The 18,092-nt window shown below is 39.3% G+C and overlaps 1 protein-coding gene across 1 annotated transcript in view; it reads left to right on the top strand.

The window, feature by feature from the left end:
• The window catches only part of CAMK4 (calcium/calmodulin dependent protein kinase IV), a 279,671-nt gene that overhangs the window by 105,762 nt on the left and 155,817 nt on the right, over nt 1-18,092 (top strand). Inside the window, exon 2 of the mRNA XM_040239688.1 lies at nt 15,077-15,155. Coding sequence (XP_040095622.1) covers nt 15,077-15,155 — 79 coding nt within the window. The remainder of the gene's footprint in view (nt 1-15,076; nt 15,156-18,092) is intronic.

Below are 18,092 nucleotides of genomic sequence, written 5' to 3'. Positions count from 1 at the left end.
TATCTCAGAACAGAAATGCAGACTATGAAAAGAGTCTCACAGAAATTTCAGAATTGAAAAGCGCATCACATGATATTAAAAATTCATAGATTTATGAGTGGATTGAAGGCTGCAGAAGAAAGAGTCGGTGAACTTGAAGACAGTCAATAGAAATCTAATTTGAAGGATAGAGAAAAAAACAATTGGTAAAAAAGGAACAGAATCCCAGTAAGTTGTGGGAAAATATACAGAAGACTATTATATACATAATATATGCCCCAGAGGAAGAGGAGACAAAGAATTGAGAAGGAGAAAAATGTTTAAAAAGTAATAGGCAAAAAATTTTCAAATGTGGTGAAGAACTTTGTAGATTTGAGAAACTCATTGAGCAGCAAGCATAATAAATGAACAGAAGATTCAAATGTAGACATACAGTCTAAAGCCAGAAACCAGAGTTAAAAGGGGAACAATTTAGAAGCAACCAAAGATAATATGATATATATATATATATATATAGGGAACAGTGATGCAAATTATGGCTAATAATCTCATCAGAAAAAAGCAGAGGTCAGAAGATAGTGGAACAACACCTCTTAAGTTCTGAAGAAAGATAAGCTGTTACTCCAGAATTCTGTACCAAGTGTTAATATATCTCAAAAATGAGAGTAAAATAAAGACATTTAAGAATAGATGAACACTGGGCACACCCGCTGTCAGTGCACGTGGACTACAAGCGATGCTGAAGCAAGGTCTTTGGGCCGAAGGGAAATAATGCCAGATGGAAATTCAGAGTGGAAATAGAAGAGTACAGGGAATACAAAGTAATTTTTCACTCTTCCCTTAATATCGCTTTAAAAGCTACTCATTTGAAACAGAATCATTACATAAGTAAATACACAAAAAGCATAGTCAAAGTTAGGGAAGGAAGGGAAGATGGTTCATGGAATTGGTGTTTTGAGGTTCTTGTGTTTTAGAACTATGAGCAGAGTATGATAAGTTAAAGATACATACTATAACCCTGAGAACAATCGTTAACAAAATAAAGCGGTGAGGTATATATCTTAAAGGCCAAGAGAGGTGATGAAATAAGATACTGAAAATACTAAACTACTCGGTCCAAAGAATAGCATTAAAGTGTGAAAAAGGAACAAAGAATAAATGAAACAAAAAACAAATAGCAGAACGAATGACTTAGACCCAACCATATCACTAACAATGTTAAATGTGCATGAACTAAATACTGCAATTAAAAGGCAAAAAAATAATCTGATTTAAAAAATCGGCAGAGGAACTGAATAGACATTTTGCAAAGGAGACATACAGATGGCCAATAGCTGCATGAAATGATGCTCAGCACTGCTAATCATGTGGGCAAATGCAATCAGAGCCACAATGAAATACCATCTCACACCTGTTAGAATGTCTTCACACCATGAAGACCGAGATAATTGTTGGTGAAAATATGGAGGAAAGGGAAATTTTATGCTGATAGAAAACAATATGGAGGATCCTCAAGAAATTAAACATAGAACTATATAATCCAGCCATACCACTTCTGGGTATATATATCCAAAGGAAACTAAGCCAGAATCTCAAAGAGAGATCTGTACTCCTAGGGTTCATTGCACTTTTATTCATAATAGCCAAGGTATGGAAACACTAAAGTGACCATGAGCAGGTGTGGTGTGTGTGTGTAATTCAACAGTGAGAAAGGACATCTTGCCATTTGTGACAATGTGAATGGACCTTGAGGGCATTACGTTAAGTGAAATGCCAGACAGAGGAAGACAAATAACTGTGTGATACAATTTCAGTTCAGTTCAGTTCAGTTGCTCACTTGTGTCCGACTCTTTGCAACCCCATGGAATGCAGCACGCCAGGCCTCCCTGACCATTGCCAACTCCCAGAGTCTACCCAAACCCATGTCCATTGTGTCAGTGAGGCCATCCAACCATCTCATCCTATGTTGTCCCCTTCTCCTGCCCTCAATCTTTCCCAGCATCACGGTCTTTTCAAATGAGTCAGCTCTCCGCATCAGGTGGCCAGAGTATTGGAGTTTCAGCTTCAACATCAGTCCTTCCAATGAACACCCAGGACTGATCTCCTTTAGGATGGACTGGTTGGATCTCCTTGCAGTCCAAGGGACTCTCAGAGTTTTCTCCAACTCCACAGTTCAAAAGCATCAATTCTTTGGCACTCAGCTTTCTTTATAGTCCAACTCTCACATCCATACATGACTACTGGAAAAACCATAGCCTTGACTAGACAGACCTTTTTGGCAAAGTAATGTGTCTGCTTTTCAATATGCTATCTAGGTTGGTCATAACTTTTCTTCCAAGGAGTAAGTGTCTTTTAACTTTATGGCTGCAATCACCATTTGCAGTGATTTTGGAGCCCAGAAAAATAAAGTCAGCCACTGTTTCCACTGTTTCCCCATCTATTTCCCGTGAAATGATGGGACCAGATGCCATGATCTTAGTTTTCTGAATGTTGAGCTTTAAGCCACCATTTTCACTCTCCTCTTTTACTTTCATCAAGAGGCTCTTTAGTTCTTCTAGACCATGTAACCTGCCTCTTGAGAAACCTGTATGCAGGTTAGGAAGCAATAGTTAGAACTGGACATGGAACAACAGACTGGTTCCAAATAGGAAAAGTACATCAAGGCTGTGTATTGTCACCCTGCTTATTTAATTTATATGCAGAGTACATCATGAGAAATGCTGGGCTGGATGAAGCACAAACTGGAATCAAGATGGCCAGGAGAAATATCAATAACTTCAGATATGCAGATGACACCACCCTTATGGCAGAAAGTGAAGAAGAACTAAAGAGCTTCTTGATGAAAGTGAATAAGGAGAGTGATACAACTTACAATGTGAAATATGAAAAATTCAGACTCACAGAAGTAGAGCAGAATGGCGGTTCTCAGAGGCTCAGAGGTTTGGTTAATGGGGAGATGTTGGTCAAAAGGTACAAACTTCCATAATTAAGTCCTGGGGATCTAATGCACAGTATAGTGATTATAGTTAACAGAAACTGGATTATATACTTGGAAGTTGCTAAGAGAGTGGGTCTTTAATGTTCTCATCACAGAAGTAATTACATGAGGTATGATGAAAGTGTTAACTAACACAACTGTGATAACCATTTCACAATATGTGAATACTTGTATCAGATCAACATGTACGATCTTACCTTTATACAATATAATGTCAATTATAGCTCAGTAAAGCCAGAAAAATTACGATAAATAGTATACAAAGCAATATTAGATGTTGCATTTGATGTTAGCAGGCTTAAGTGAAGGTGTGGAGGTTGGATTAGATGGATGTGTATCAAATATATTACGCTAGAAGATACTGGAGAAGGCAATGGCACCCTACTCCAGTACTCTTGCCTGGAACATCCCACGTTGTTCCAGGTGACGGAGGAGCCTGGTGGGCTGCAGTCCACGGGGTCGCGAAGAGTTGGACACAGCTGAGTGACCGACTTCACTTTCCCTTTTCACTTTCATGCATTGCAGAAGGAAATGGCAACTCACTCCAGTGTTCTTGCCTGGAGAATCCTAGGGAGAGGGGAGCCTGGTGGGCTGCCATCTATGGGGTCACACAGAGTCGGACACAATAGAAGTGACTTAGCAGTAGCAGCAGCGGCAGCAGAAGATATAGAATAGAAGGAAATGAGACTGGCAGTGAAAGATAGATGCGGAAAAAGAAGAGCTGTAGTTGTCCTTGTGATGTATTGTGGTGTTGATTGGTTGCCTGGAAATTCAATTCTTTGTGTGTTGCATGCACACAAAGAGAAAAGAAAAATAAAGTCTTCATAAAAAGTTTGAATAATTGATTCTAAAGGCCAACTGCAGAGGCATTAAATATTTTGAAGCAAACAAAGGAAATGACTAAGAGAAATATTAAAACCTTTTATATATACAATTTTTACTGTTCTGTCACTTTGTGATTGAGAATGAATACTTAAGGCAGCCTGATAATTTGGAACTGTTTTTTATGTACCTTGTGATGGCCAAAGTTCAGCATTTGAATTCAAAGCTTCTTAAGCTCTTAGTTTATCTTAGGACAGGAGTTTTGTTAAATTTTTGAAACAAAAGGGGTCATGTTTCAGCCAGTCCTTACAGATTCAGGCACTAAGAACCAAGTCACAAATAGGTTCCATCAGGCAACTGTTGAGAGAAACTTACAAGACGAGCATGGTTGTGAGAAAACTGGAGGCACACTAAGTAGAGAATATAACAACGATCTGAGCTGGTGTTCAGGGTTGAAAAGTTAAGCGCTTGGCAATGCGTGTAGGTGGTGAGGAAGTGAGCATAAATCAGGAAATAGATATAAGATACACTGGCTATAGACTAAGCTGAACCTCCAGGTGAAATGACGAACGAGAATCTGCCAGGAAGACAGCTGCAAGGTCAGTGTCAGCCCCTGAAGAGCAGGACTCGCTGTGACTCCGGTGCTGGGATGGGGGCTTGCCCTGCCCCCTGGGGGAGTGAGCCACAGACAGAGAGAAGGGGGGCAGCTGAGCACAGGCCCCAAAACCAGACTTACTAAAGCTTTGGGCCTTGAGCACTTTTTTAAGGCCTGATGTTCAATATCATTCCTCAGTATGATATTTTTGAGATTTAAGACTGTAAAATTTCATTGACTTGGAAAAGCTCCAGGTCTAATAACAGCTTTCTAAATTCTAAAGATTAGCCATTCTTCAAGTTGTAGGTCGAAAAATGCCAAAACAGTAATTAAATCATTTCAGCATTTTTTTTCTTCTGTCCTTTGCTGGTTTAAGGTTCAGATTTTTTTTTTTTTTCTTAATCTTTGGTGACCAAGGAGCATCTTGAAACATTTAATTAGTGAAGAATATTGAGGAGTTGCAGCTGACAGAGGTAGAGAAGGAAACAGTGAAAACCTGTTACTGGAATCAAGATAGACGCTGACATTGAACTCTCAGAGACTTTGATTTTCCAGGCTCCTGTTCCTGAATGTGACTCTACTTTCACCCCAAAGAAGTATCAAATTTTGAGATTCTAACCAGTCTTCTTGAATAATTAATCTAATAAAAAATCAATGAAAAGAATAGGCTTGTTAAATGACAGCAAGTCAATCATGTGGAAGAAATACGACACTCTAGAGAGTTGCACAGATGTTTTTAGCATCTGATTGATAGTTCTTACAAATCACATCTTCCCTCTTAAACTGTTTCATAATGAACATTCGGAGGATCTATTTTGCAAGCACATACACACCTTGGAAATAAAAAATTTTAAAGTCAAATTCAAAAACAAACAGAAGAATAGGAAATGCATTGAAATGTTTAGAAATGATTAATATTTTGACACAACTATATTCTTTAACCAAGCACTCTCAACATCAGAAAAAGATAACAAGACTCTTTGGTTCCTTTTTAAGACTCCTTCCACTGAAAAAATAGGTGAAAGTTTTGAATAACTTATGAGGCCTAATATCCTTAGCAAAGACAGTTTAACATGGCTGTGAAGATGGGAATACCAGACCACTTGACCAGCCTCTTGAGAAACCTGTATGCAGGTCAGGAAGCAACAGTTAGCACTGGACATGGAACAACAGACTGGTTCCAAATAGGAAAAGGAGTACATCAAGGCTGTATATTGCCACCCTGCTTATTTAACTTATATGCAGAGTACATCATGAGAAATGCTGGACTGGAGGAAGCACAAGCTGGAATCAAGATTGTTGGGAGAAATATCAATAATCAGATATGCAGATGACACCACCCTTATGGCATAAAGTGAAGAAGAACTAAAGAACCTCTTGATGAAAGTGAAAGAGGAGAGCGAAAAAGTTGGCTTAAAACTCAGCATTCAGAAAATGAAGATCATGGCATCTGGTCCCATCACTTCATGGGAAATAGATGGGGAAACAGTGGAAAGTGTCAGACTTTATTTTTCTGGGCTCCAAAATCACTTCGGATGGTGACTGAGCCATGAAATTAAAAGACACTTACTCCTTGGAAGGAAGGTTATGACCAACCTAGATAGCATATTCAAAAGCAGAGACATTACTTTGCCAACTAAGGTCTGTCTAGTCAAGGCTATGGTTTTTCCAGTGGTCATGTATGGATGTGCTGCTGCTGCTGCTAAGTCACTTCAGTCGTATCTGACTCTGTGCGACCCCATAGACGGCAGCCCACCAGGCTCTCCCGTCCCTGGGATTCTCGAGGCAAGAACACTGGAGTGGGTTGCCATTTCCTTCTCCAGTGCATGAAAGTGAAAAGTGAAGGTGAAGTCGCTCAGTCATGTCTGACTCCCAGTGACCCCATGGACTGAGCCTACCGGGCTCCTCCGTCCATGGGATTTTCCAGGCAAGAGGCCTGGAGTGGGTGCCATTGCCTTCTCCATATGGATGTGAGAGAGCTGGACTATAAAGAAAGCTGGGTGCCGATGAACTGATGCTTTTGAACTGTGGTGTTGGAGCAGACTCTTGAGAGTCCCTTGGACTGCACGGAGATCCAACCAGTCCATCCTAAAGGAGACCAGTCCTGGGTATTCATTGGAAGGACTGATGTTGAAGCTGAAACTCCAATACTTTGGCCACCTGATGCGGAGAGCTGACTCATTTAAAAAGACCCTGATGCTGGGAGGGATTGAAGGCAGGAGGAGAAGGGGATGACAGGATGAGATGGTTGGATGACATCACCGACTCAATGGACATGGGTTTGGGTGGACTTTGGGAGGTGGTGATGGACAGGGAGGCCTGGTGTGCTGTGGTTCATTGGGTCACAAAGAGTTGGACACGACTGAGTGACTGAACTGAACTGAACTGAAGTATGTCATTACAGAGACACAGCTGGGCCCAAACAATGAAGTAGCAAACAGCCCTTCCGGACTTCTATATTTAAGAGATTCCATACCTGAGGTTGTCTTGCATTTCCAGCAGATTTAAGGTTTGGTGCTAAGGGAAGCCAAGCTCTATCACTCAGCCCAGTCACAAATGTCCACTAGGTCCTTCCCCAGAAAGCCAGTCTCTAATTTATAACCTCCCTTAATGGGAGAATGCCAGTGATTATAAATTGCCTTAACATTGCACAGTCATCACAGTTCCCTAAAACACTGATGTGAATCCAGACATTAGATTTCCTGCTTCTGATCTGAAGTAGGTTTGACCTCTGCCTGGCCTTCTGAGAGCATTTGGATATCTGTCTCTGCTTGTAGGTGGACAGTTAGGTCAGTGCACTTGGATTTCTTTTGAAGGGAGAATAATACCAATCTTTAGCCAATCTTGTTTTTTTAAAAGAAGAAAAGATAGAGAAGGGACTCTGCTTAAAATGTCTTTAGGAAAATAAATATTATATCTGCTGTTTTTTCCTCTATATCCATAAGTTTTGGCACAGGGTGCCAGGTACCAACATCAAGTGCTTCAACAGCTTTAAGGGCAATGGTGTATGTGTATGCATTATATATATATATATATATATTTATATACTTTTGCATAAATGTATACATTTATACATTTATACATTATATACACACATAAATATGTATGTGTGTGTATATATATATATATATATATATATACACACACACAACTGAGCAATCACACCATATGGTGTGAGTTGAGCCAATAACTTCTCCAGGGGATCTTCCCAACTCAGGGATCGAACCCAGGTCTCCCACATTGCAGGCAGATTGTTGGCTCAACTGCAATGTGGGAGACCCCAGTTCGATCCCTGGGTCGGTAACATCCCCTGGAGAAGGGAAAGGCTACCCACTCCAGTATTCTATACACTGTGTACATTGCGTGCATGCATTCTCAGTCACTTCAGTCATGTCTGAAGTCTTTGCAACCCTATGGGCTGTAGCCCTTCAGGCTCCTCTGTCCATGGGATTCTCCAGGAAAGAAAACTGGAGTGGGTTGCCATGCCCTTCTCCAGGGGATCTTCCCAACCCAGCGATCAAACCTGCGTCTCCTGCATTGCAGGTGGACTCTTTACCCACGGAGCCGCCTGGAAAGCCCTACTATATGCGCTATATATATGCTGTGTATTGTATGCATATATAATAGCATATACCTGGCATCATGGTCACCATATACACATGTTGTAAATGGTTTTGCAAATGCCTGACGGGTTTGACTACTTTCTCTGGAGTGAAACATAGTAATCAACATTTTTAACTTTTTAAAACATTATCTGCCATATCAGACAAGGCTGGGCCTAAAATGTGGTTTTGTTCCTAAATTATTTTGAAAGAAAACTAATTTGAAAATAGAAGTCAGGCCCAGACTCCAAAAAAGTATTGACTTTTTTTCACCAAAATCTTTGCATAAAAAAGTTCTAATTGAAATAATTCTATAGTCTTTGGCTTTCTTGTTAAAGAATGTGTTATACATGAATAGAAATGAGTAGTGAAAGGTTTTTTCCAGTTGAGTAATGCCATGAATATAAAATCCTCTGTTGTAATATTTTTGCTTCCTTTGTATCTCAAAAAATATTATGGTAATTCTCTCTTTATACAATTTATCTTGAAATTTGGATATTACACTTTCACAAAAGATTCATTATATATTAAAATTTGCTGTTAAGATACATATTTTTATTTTTATATGAACATACTGAAAGTGTGGTTTCTTTCTAAAATTACACTTATAGACATTAAGTGATTTAAATTCCTTGTTTAATTTCAGCAAAGAATACACAGTAAATTACTGAAGTATTATTTTCATTTATAGGTTGTTCTATTCTTTTAATCTTTCCATCCTTTAAAAAGTTATTTCTAAAATTACAACTATGTGAGGTGATGGGTATAGTAACTAATTGTGGCAAAAATTTTGTGATATATATTTATACCAAATCATTATGTTATACACCTTAAATTTGCATAATGTTATATATCAACTTTATCTCAGTACAGCTAGGAAAAAATTAGTCCTGTAATTTTGTTGTTAACTTATGTAGTAAAATAAGTTGGACATTCTTATTGGATTCTCATATACAATTTTTTTTTTAAATTTTAAGTTATTTCTAGCATACTTGTTTTCTGAATGTTGAGCTTTAAGCCTACTTTTTCACTCTCCACTTTCACTTTCATCAAGAAGCTTTTTAGTTCCTCTTCACTTTCTGCCATAAGGGTGGTGTTATCTGCATATCTGAGGTTATTGATATAAAACGAACATCATGGCATCTGGTCCCATCACTTCATGGGAAATAGATGGGGAAACAGAGGAAACAGTGTCAGACTTTATTTTTTTGGGCTCCAAAATCACTGCAGATGGTGACTGCAGCCATGAAATTAAAAGACGCTTACTCCTTGGAAGAAAAGTTATGAGCAACCTAGATAGTATATTCAAAAGCAGAGACATTACTTTGCCAACTAAGGTCTGTCTAGTCAAGGCTATGGTTTTTCCTGTGGTCATGTATGGATGTGAGCGTTGGACTGTGAAGAAGGCTGAGCGCCGAAGAATTGATGCTTTTGAAGTGTGGTGTTGGAGAAGACTCTTGAGAGTCCCTTGGACTGCAAGGAGATCCAACCAGTCCATTCTGAGGGAGATCAGCCCTGGGATTTCTTTGGAAGGAATGATGCTAAAGCTGAAGCTCCAATACTTTGGCCACCTCATGCTAAGAATTGACTCATTGGAAAAGACTCTGATGCTGGGAGGGATTGGGGGCAGGAGGAGAAGGGGACGACCGAGGATGAGATGGCTGGATTGCATCATGGACTCGATGGACGTGAGTCTGAGTGAACTCCAGGAGGTGGTGATGGACAGGGAGGCCTGGCATGCTGCAATTCATGGGGCTGCAGAGTCGGACACCACTGAGCGACTGAACTGAACTAAGCATACTTGTATCTTGAGGTTGATTAGACAATACATTTTGTTAAAATTTCTTTGAAAGCTTTTGTTATGATAATGATTTATATGTTGGAATTAGTGATAGGTTATGTGATAAGTAAATTAAGGAATACTTAATTTAATGGATTAACTTAATGGATACTATTTAATATAGTTTATTTTGCATAAATTTTTGAATATTAATTTTCAGTTCAGCCACTCATTCGTGTCTGACTCTTTGCAACCCCGTGAACCACAACTCGCCAGGCCTCCCTGTCCATCACCAACTCCCGGAGTTCACTCAGACTCACATCCATCGAGTCAGTGGTGCCATCCAGCCATCTCATCCTCTGTCATCCCCTTCTCCTCCTGCCCCCAATCCCTCCCAGCATCAGAGTCTTTTTCAGTGAGTCAACTCTTCGCATGAGGTGGCCAGAGTACTAGAGTTTCAGCTTTAGCATCATTCCCTCCAAAGAAATCCCAGGGCTGATCTCCTTCAGAATGGACTGGTTGGATCTCCTTGCAGTCCAAGGGACTCTCAAGAGTCTTCTCCAACACCACACTTCAAAAGCATCAATTCTTCGGTGCTCAGCCTTCTTCACAGTCCAACTCTCATATCCATACATGACCACAGGAAAAACCATAGCCTTGACTAGATGGACCTTTGTTGGCAAAGTAATGTCTCTGCTTTTGAATATGCTATCTAGGTTGGTCATAACTTTTCTTTCAAGGAGTAAGCGTCTTTTAATTTCATGGCTGCAGTCACCATCTGCAGTGATTTTGGAACCCCCAAAAATAAAGTCAGCCACTGTTTCCGCTGTTTCCCCGCCTATTTCTCATGAAGTGATGGGACCTGATACCATGATCTTCATTTTCTGAATGTTGAGCTTTAAGCCAACTTTTTCGCTCTCCTCTTTCACTTTCATCAAGAGGGTTTTTAGTTCCTCTTCACTTTCTGCCATAAGGGTGGTGTCATCTGCATATCTGAAGTTATTGATATTTCTCCCGGCAATCTTGATTCCAGCTTGTGTTTCTTCCAGTCCAGCGTTTCCCATGATGTACTCTGAATAGAAGTTAAATAAGCAGGGTGACAATATACAGCCTTGACGTACTCCTTTTCCTATTTGGAACCAGTCTGTTGTTCCATGTCCAGTTCTAACTGTTGCTTCCTGACCTGCATACAGATTTCTCAAGAGGCAGGTCAGGTGGTCTGGTATTCCCATCTCTTTCAGAATTTTCCACAGTTTATTGTGATCCACACAGTCAAAGGCTTTGGCATAGTCAATAAAGCAGAAATAGATGTTTTTCTGGAACTCTCTTGCCTTTCCATGATCCAGCAGATGTTGGCAATTTGATCTCTGGTTCCTCTGCCTTTTCTAAAACCAGCTTGAACATCAGGAAGTTCACGGTTCATGTATTACTGAAGCCTGGCTTGGAGAATTTTGAGCATTACTTTACTAGTATGTGAGATGAGTGCAATTGTGCGGTTGTTTGAACATCCTTTGGCTATAGTTTATTTTGCATACATTTTCAATATTAATTTTGCAATTATATAAAATTAAAATTAGATTTTTCATTTCCTTCAGTGTTTGCAAATCGCTTACCTTTATTTTAGGTGGAGTCATGCAGTTCATATGCTTTTGACCCTGGCTTCTTTCACTTAGGATATTATATTAGATAACCATCCATGTTGTTGTCTGATTCTAGTTCATTTCTTTTTATTTATGGATAGTATTCTACTCATTTCTCAGCTGAGGGATATGGGAGTTGTTTGCAGTGTTTCCTGATTAATAATAAGCTGCTATAAAGATTCATGTTCAAGTTTGTGAGTGAACACAGCTTTAAATCGTATGGTATTGTTAATTTTATAAGAAACTGCCAAGCTCTTTTCCAAAGTGGCTGCATCTTTTCTCATTTCTTCGGCAGTGTAGGAGTCCAGTTGTTCTGCCTCCTTGCCAGCCATGATGCTCTCTCTTTCCTTAGGTGTTCCAGGAGGAGTGAAGTTGTATCTCACTGTGGTTTTAATTTGCATTTCTCTGATGCCTAATGGTGTTGAGCATCTTTCTTTGTTCTTTTTGCCATTCATGTATTTTCTTTGGTGACATATATGTTCCAGTCTCTGGCCCACCTTAAAAATGCATTATTTTCTTATCATTGGACTTAGTTTCTAATTCTAGAGACGAGTCCTTTATCAGATATGTGATTATAAAAATTTTCTCACTGTCAGTGGCTTTCAGAAGGCAACCTTTCTTAAGGTAAATGAAGTCCAATTTATTTGTTCTTTGAATTACTGTGCTTTTGATTGTGAGTTCCCCTGGTGGTGCTAGTGGTAAGGAACCTACCTGTCTATGCAGGAGACATGAGACATGGGTTCAGTCCCTGGGTCAGGAAGATCTCCTTGAGAAGAGAATGCCAACCCACTCCAGTATTCCTGCTTGGAGAATCCCAGGAGCAGAGGAGCCTGGTGGGTTACAGTCCGTGGGGTCACAAAGAGGCGTACATAACTGAAATGACTTAGCACACAGTTTTGGTTGTGTATGTAAGAAATCATTTCCTAACAAAGGTCAGAAATCTTTTTTCTTTTTTAGAATTATATTTTTTACACTTGTACTTATGATCCATTTTGAGTAATTTTTTGGTAGAGTGGCACTTGGATAAAGGCTTTTTGTTTTTGCCTTTGTTTTTTGCATATATGTATGCAGTTGTTCCAGCACTATTTACTGTTGGAAGGACTGTAACTTTCTCCACTGAATTGCCTATTTACCTTTCTCCACTAAATTGCCTGTTTACCTTTGTCAGAAACCAATTAGTCATGTATACGTATAACTATTTCTGGATTCTTTTTTCCATTCTATTTATCTACAAGCTTATTCTTCCTTCAATACCACTCTCTTTATACTAAGTCAGGAAATAGAGGCTCTGAGTGTTTGAACTTCAAAAAGAAGGTACATTCTGCTGTTTTGCATGGTGTTGTCTCAAAGTCATTTAGCTTAGCTTAGTTGATAATGTTGTTCATGTCCCTATCTTTGGTGATAATTTTTCTGCTTTCTCTATTCACTGCTGAGAGAGTGTGGTGATGTCTCCACCTGTATTCAGGTAGTTGTCTATTTCTCCTCTCAGTTTTATCACTTTTTGCTTCATGTATTTTGAAGTACTATTGTTACGTGCATACACTCTTACGTTTGTAGTGTCATTTGGGGGAATCACCCTCTTAATATTACAGTTAAGTCGTGTTCATCTTTGTCTTTGTTCTGAAGTCTGGTTGATGTGATGTTAATGGAGCTACTCCTGCTTTCTTTTGTTCATTGTTTGCATAGGACCTCTTTTCTATCATTTTATTTTTAACCTTTTTACACTTTATATTTCAAATGGGTTTACTGTACACAATGTAAAGTTTGGTCTTGATTTTTTCATGTAATATGATGGTCTTTTTTATTTGAACCTGAAGTAATAAATTGTTCATTAGAAGCAAATCACTGACTGAAGGAGTTTACACATGTCCCAAAATGTGGAAGGTACCCTAGCGTGGCAGATTTTCAGCATAAACAAAATTTCCCTAAAACCATATGGAATTATCTGTTTGGAGCATGGCTACAAATGGAGGCTGAAGATTAAATGCAGCCTGTTTTAGCATGTGACTGATGATCTTTATTTTTTAATTGATATGCTTATAAAGTTTATATTTGATGTAATATTTATATTATTGGACTAAAATATACCATATTGTTAGTTTGGGTTTTAATCTCTTCTTTTGTTTTGTCCCCCAAGTACTTCATTTCTGGTTCCATTTTAGCTTCCTTATTCACTTTTTTATTTAAAAATGTTTATTTTGTTTTATAAAAATTTTAATTAATATTTTATTCATTGCCCTGGGTTGTATAATATGCATCTTTAATTAATCAGAGTCTACTATAAAAAAATCATACTACTTACCTTGTGGTATAAGGATTTAGCAGCACTTTCTCAGTTTCTTCCCCTACTCTTTGTGCTGTGTTGTCATACCTCTTACTTCTACATATGCCATAAACACAGTGAATTGTTAGTACTTTTGCTTCACCCAGATATCATTTAGAGCAGTTAAAAATACAGTAGAATTTTACATTTACCTTCATTTATTCCATTGCAGCTCTCTTTCTTTGTGTATGTGTTGTGTCTTCCCCCCAATTTTTTAAGTGTATTGGAATTGTTCTTACCTGTTAACATTTACATCACCAATTCCTGACTCTTGGAGGCTCTGTTAAAAATTTAATGTGCAAAGGTAGCTAGGAATATGTTTGATTTGTAAATTTCTTTGTTCTTAGAATTTTGGAACCACCAGAGTGAAAGTGTCATAAGATACATTCCTTAGGACCACCTTCCTTAGTCCTTGGCCTAATCTTCAAGGTCTGACACATTTGCTTCCACTGGTCTTATTTCAAGATTTCTCTGAGGCTCTCGCTCTCAGGGTCTACTTGAGCCCATGTGGTGTCTTTCTGTTTCTGTCTCGTCCTCTTGCTCTCTTGACTGGAGAGGGTGCATCAGGACGACAATGTCCTGCTTTTTAATGGTCTCTTTTGAGTAACTTCACACGTGTATCACATAGAGATAGACAGCCATTGAGTCTCTTCTTGCCATTCTCTTTACAGGTAAGCATCCCCTGCGTGCCTTCACATCCTCATAGAGAGGCGGCTCTGCTTGCCCTCTGCATCTCTTCACCGTTTCAGTGGTGTTTCCTCCGGGACATTTCACGGCATCATGTTTGATAGTGCATGTGTGAGTGGTGACAGTTTTCACCAAAACAAAGGACCCAGTGTCTCTATAGGGCGAACACTGGTTTCGGGAGAACAGCAGGGTACCAGTGATGTAGTGTAAATTCTCAAAGGTCCCCAGCACGCTTGCCAAGTACTGGGGACTTCCCTGACCTTTATGGCCTGGTGCTGGACTTAAGCAGCCCCACGCCCCCGAAGTCATGAGCTTTGCTGTGGTCCAGGTGCCTGCTTTCAGGAAGGGGCACAGGCTATGAGATTGGGTAGAGGTCCTACAAAATCTGTGTTTACCTGACGAGCCGTGACTGAATGCAGCAGGTCACTTGAACAGAGATGGACCAGAAGTAAAAGGGCAAACAGGAAGACTTGAGCACAGTACCCTTAATCACATAGAAAAAGTCCTCTCAAGTTTGTCGAGTCCTGTAGTAGAACGTAAAACACTTGTCAGTTATGAGGGTAACTGCAAGAGATACTTGTTTTCAAGCTTTCCCCTTAATTTCTTACTGAGAGCATAACATTTTCTTTTTGTCTTTTTTCCCCCTCAAGGGGTGCTACATCCATTGTGTACAGATGCAAACAGAAGGGGACCCAGAAGCCTTATGCTCTCAAAGTGTTAAAGAAAACAGTAAGTTTATTTCATTATATAACAGCGTCTCTAAGGGATACGTGACCTGGAGAAGCAAGGAGCCCTGATCCAAAGGACAAAGGGCCAGAGGACTGCGGTGTGCAGCTCACTCGCTTGGGTCGTTTGCGAAAGGACAGCCAGAGGAGTTGTTTTCTGATGGAAACTATCATTCTTTGAAAGCAGCTGGATCCCAAATTAGATATGGCTGTGGGGGAAAAAAGTAGGGAATGGAAAAAGATTTAGAGTTTCCAGGTAAACTTTGCTTCTTATACCTGTCATGTTTTCAGATATATACGCATATGTGTGTGTATATACACACACCACATATATATCTTTAATCTCCAATCACTTAATATACTAGAAAAGCTTGCTATTTAAAAACACCTAAATGAAACACAAATAGATGCATTTCTTAAAGAATTTATCCGCTTCTAAGTTGATTTTCAGATGGTGCTTTTGCTTCAGTGAACTACAACCAGACAAATGCTAACGTATCTGGGACTTAATCTGCTCATCGAAAAAGTTTATGTTTGAACAAGAAGGAAGGGCTTTGTTATCATATTGGTTTTTGGTTTTTTCCCCTTACTTGTAGATGAGCTGAGGAGACAAAGGTTACTTAGGCTCATCCCCAGTAAGTACCAAGTGCTAAGGTGAGAGGTCAAAATTTGAATACCAGTCCGTAATACCGGCATTTTATACTCCTGTTGCCTCAGAGAGGGTTTGTCATTATAATGCCTTACTGATACTTTCTGTCCTTAGGTAATTTCCCCTTCTAAAACCACAAAAGACAGTATATTCTTTTATAGTGAACTCTTCCTTTGTCAAATTTTATGTGAACAAATATGTGAAATATATATACTTTTGAAAACCCAGCTGTAACTTATGCTGAGAAGAGACATAACATAACTTTTGAAATCAAATAATACCTCTTTGAAGCCAAGGGGTTTTTTTCATAAAGGCAACTTAATATCACTGGCTGTTGATATATTGTCTGGCACAGGGAAATTTAGACTCTCATGTAATGAATAAGAGAATAATGGCACAAGGTATTCAGTCAAATAGAAGCAGAATGACATTTTGAAACAATCTGTTAGAATTTAAGGCCATTCAACTAACAAGAGCAGTGTAACTGAAGAAAGTAGTAGTTTAAATGGCAGGTGTTCCTAATAAGCTCTTTCTTCTGAATTTTCCATTTGGTGTAGGCAATGATTCCAGAATGCAGAGGGATCTTTTCCTCAGTAAGATTTGAAATTTTCTCCTAAATCAATTTCTTATGGTCATAAAATGTACTTGAGCTAAAGGATTATTAAAATTTTATGAGAGAGAATTTCCTATTAAACATCTCAGTTCAGTTCAGTTCAGTCGCTCAGTTGTATCCAACTGCTTGCAACCCCGTGGACTGTAGCATGCCAGGCGTCCCTGTCCATCACCAACTCCTGGGGCTTGCTCAAACTCATGTTAAACATCTACTTTTATGAAAATTATTTAGCATGCTTTAGCAGTGGTCATACAAGAGATGTTTTTGGACTTGGTTGTATCTTTTCTTGATGGTTAAAAAAATTGGCAGTAAAATTTGTGTGTGGTTATTTTATTTTCATAGTTGAGGAAACTTTAAAAGGTACTAGCTATATAAACATTGAGGAAACTAAGTATTCAGAAATGACTTGTGAATGCTCAGAATCGCCAAGGACAAAGGGTTGATTTAGACAGTACTTGCTATGTCAAAGATCTTTGGATGAATTGGAATAAGAGCTAAGTGAAGACATTTGGTAGGTTCATGACTCTCACTCACTGGGAAAGTAAAGCTCTGATTTGCCCTGCCTGTCTATTCTTCTCCACCTCTGTTGTGGAAGCATCTTCCTCAGAAGACAAGCAGGAAGAAAATGTGGATGAGAGCCAAGTGTCAGATGGCACTGCAGAGCGACGCTGCGAGGCAGATGTCGTCAGACACGGTTACTGTTGTGCCAAACAGAATGAGAGAAATCCCTGGAGAAACCCGCGCTTTGACCATGAGTTAGATGGAGTTCCCAGCATTGTCTCCTGGAATCAGCCTTGCCCAGAGATGTGTAAGTGAGAGAAATAGCAGGCAAAACCTCAAAGAGCAGTTGCCTCCAGTGTTTAATTCTATATAGGTCATGAAGACAGAACTTCCTTCTCCAAATGAAATGAGCAAAGCCTAAGAATCTATTTATAGAGGAAAAGTGATGCAGGGGAAATGAAGTATTCTAGCAAATTCAGTTTAAGATCTACTCTTGATGGGGAAAGGGGGTTTCAGAAAACTTGAATCATTTATGAAATCTATTTATTAGATTGAGCCACATAAAATTGCATCTGTTAAACTATTCTTGACCTATAAAAATGACAGTTATGTGGTTTAACTGACAACTTTGGGGCTACTATATTACTTCACTGGATAATTCCTTGGGTCCTCATTTTATGACCAGCCCTAAATTTAAGAAATTTGAAAGATTATCTACATCTGTCTGTCTATCTATCTATCAATCACTTCTCAGCTATCTGTGAGAATTTCTTAGGTTTGATATAATAAACTACCATAAATTGGATGGCTTAGAACACTTAAAAATTTTTTCCCGCTTTGAGTTCTAGAATTCTGCATCAGAGGGATAGCAGGGCTGGTTCCTTCTGCGGGCACCGAGGGGGACTTGGCTCCAGCCTCGCTCCTGGCTTCTGGGGACGGCTGGCAATGCTGGGTGCTCCGTGACTGGCCACTGCGCTCGTCTCGCCTGTTTTCATCACATGGCAGGCTTCTTGCATGTCTTCAGGCCATCTTTCCTCTCTGCGTGTCTGTGTTTAAATTTCCTTCTTATAAAGACATCAGTTCTGGTGGAGTAGCGGCCCACCCTACTCCAATATGAGCTCATCTTAAACTAACTACTTGTATTTACAACAACTAATTCCTAAAGTTTTACTGTTAAG

Source organism: Oryx dammah, unplaced genomic scaffold (assembly GCF_014754425.2).
Source record: "Oryx dammah isolate SB20612 unplaced genomic scaffold, SCBI_Odam_1.1 HiC_scaffold_5, whole genome shotgun sequence".
Taxonomy (NCBI): Eukaryota; Metazoa; Chordata; class Mammalia; order Artiodactyla; family Bovidae; genus Oryx; species Oryx dammah.
Note: the sequence above shows the minus strand (reverse complement) of the source record. Positions and strands in the feature narration are given on the sequence as shown.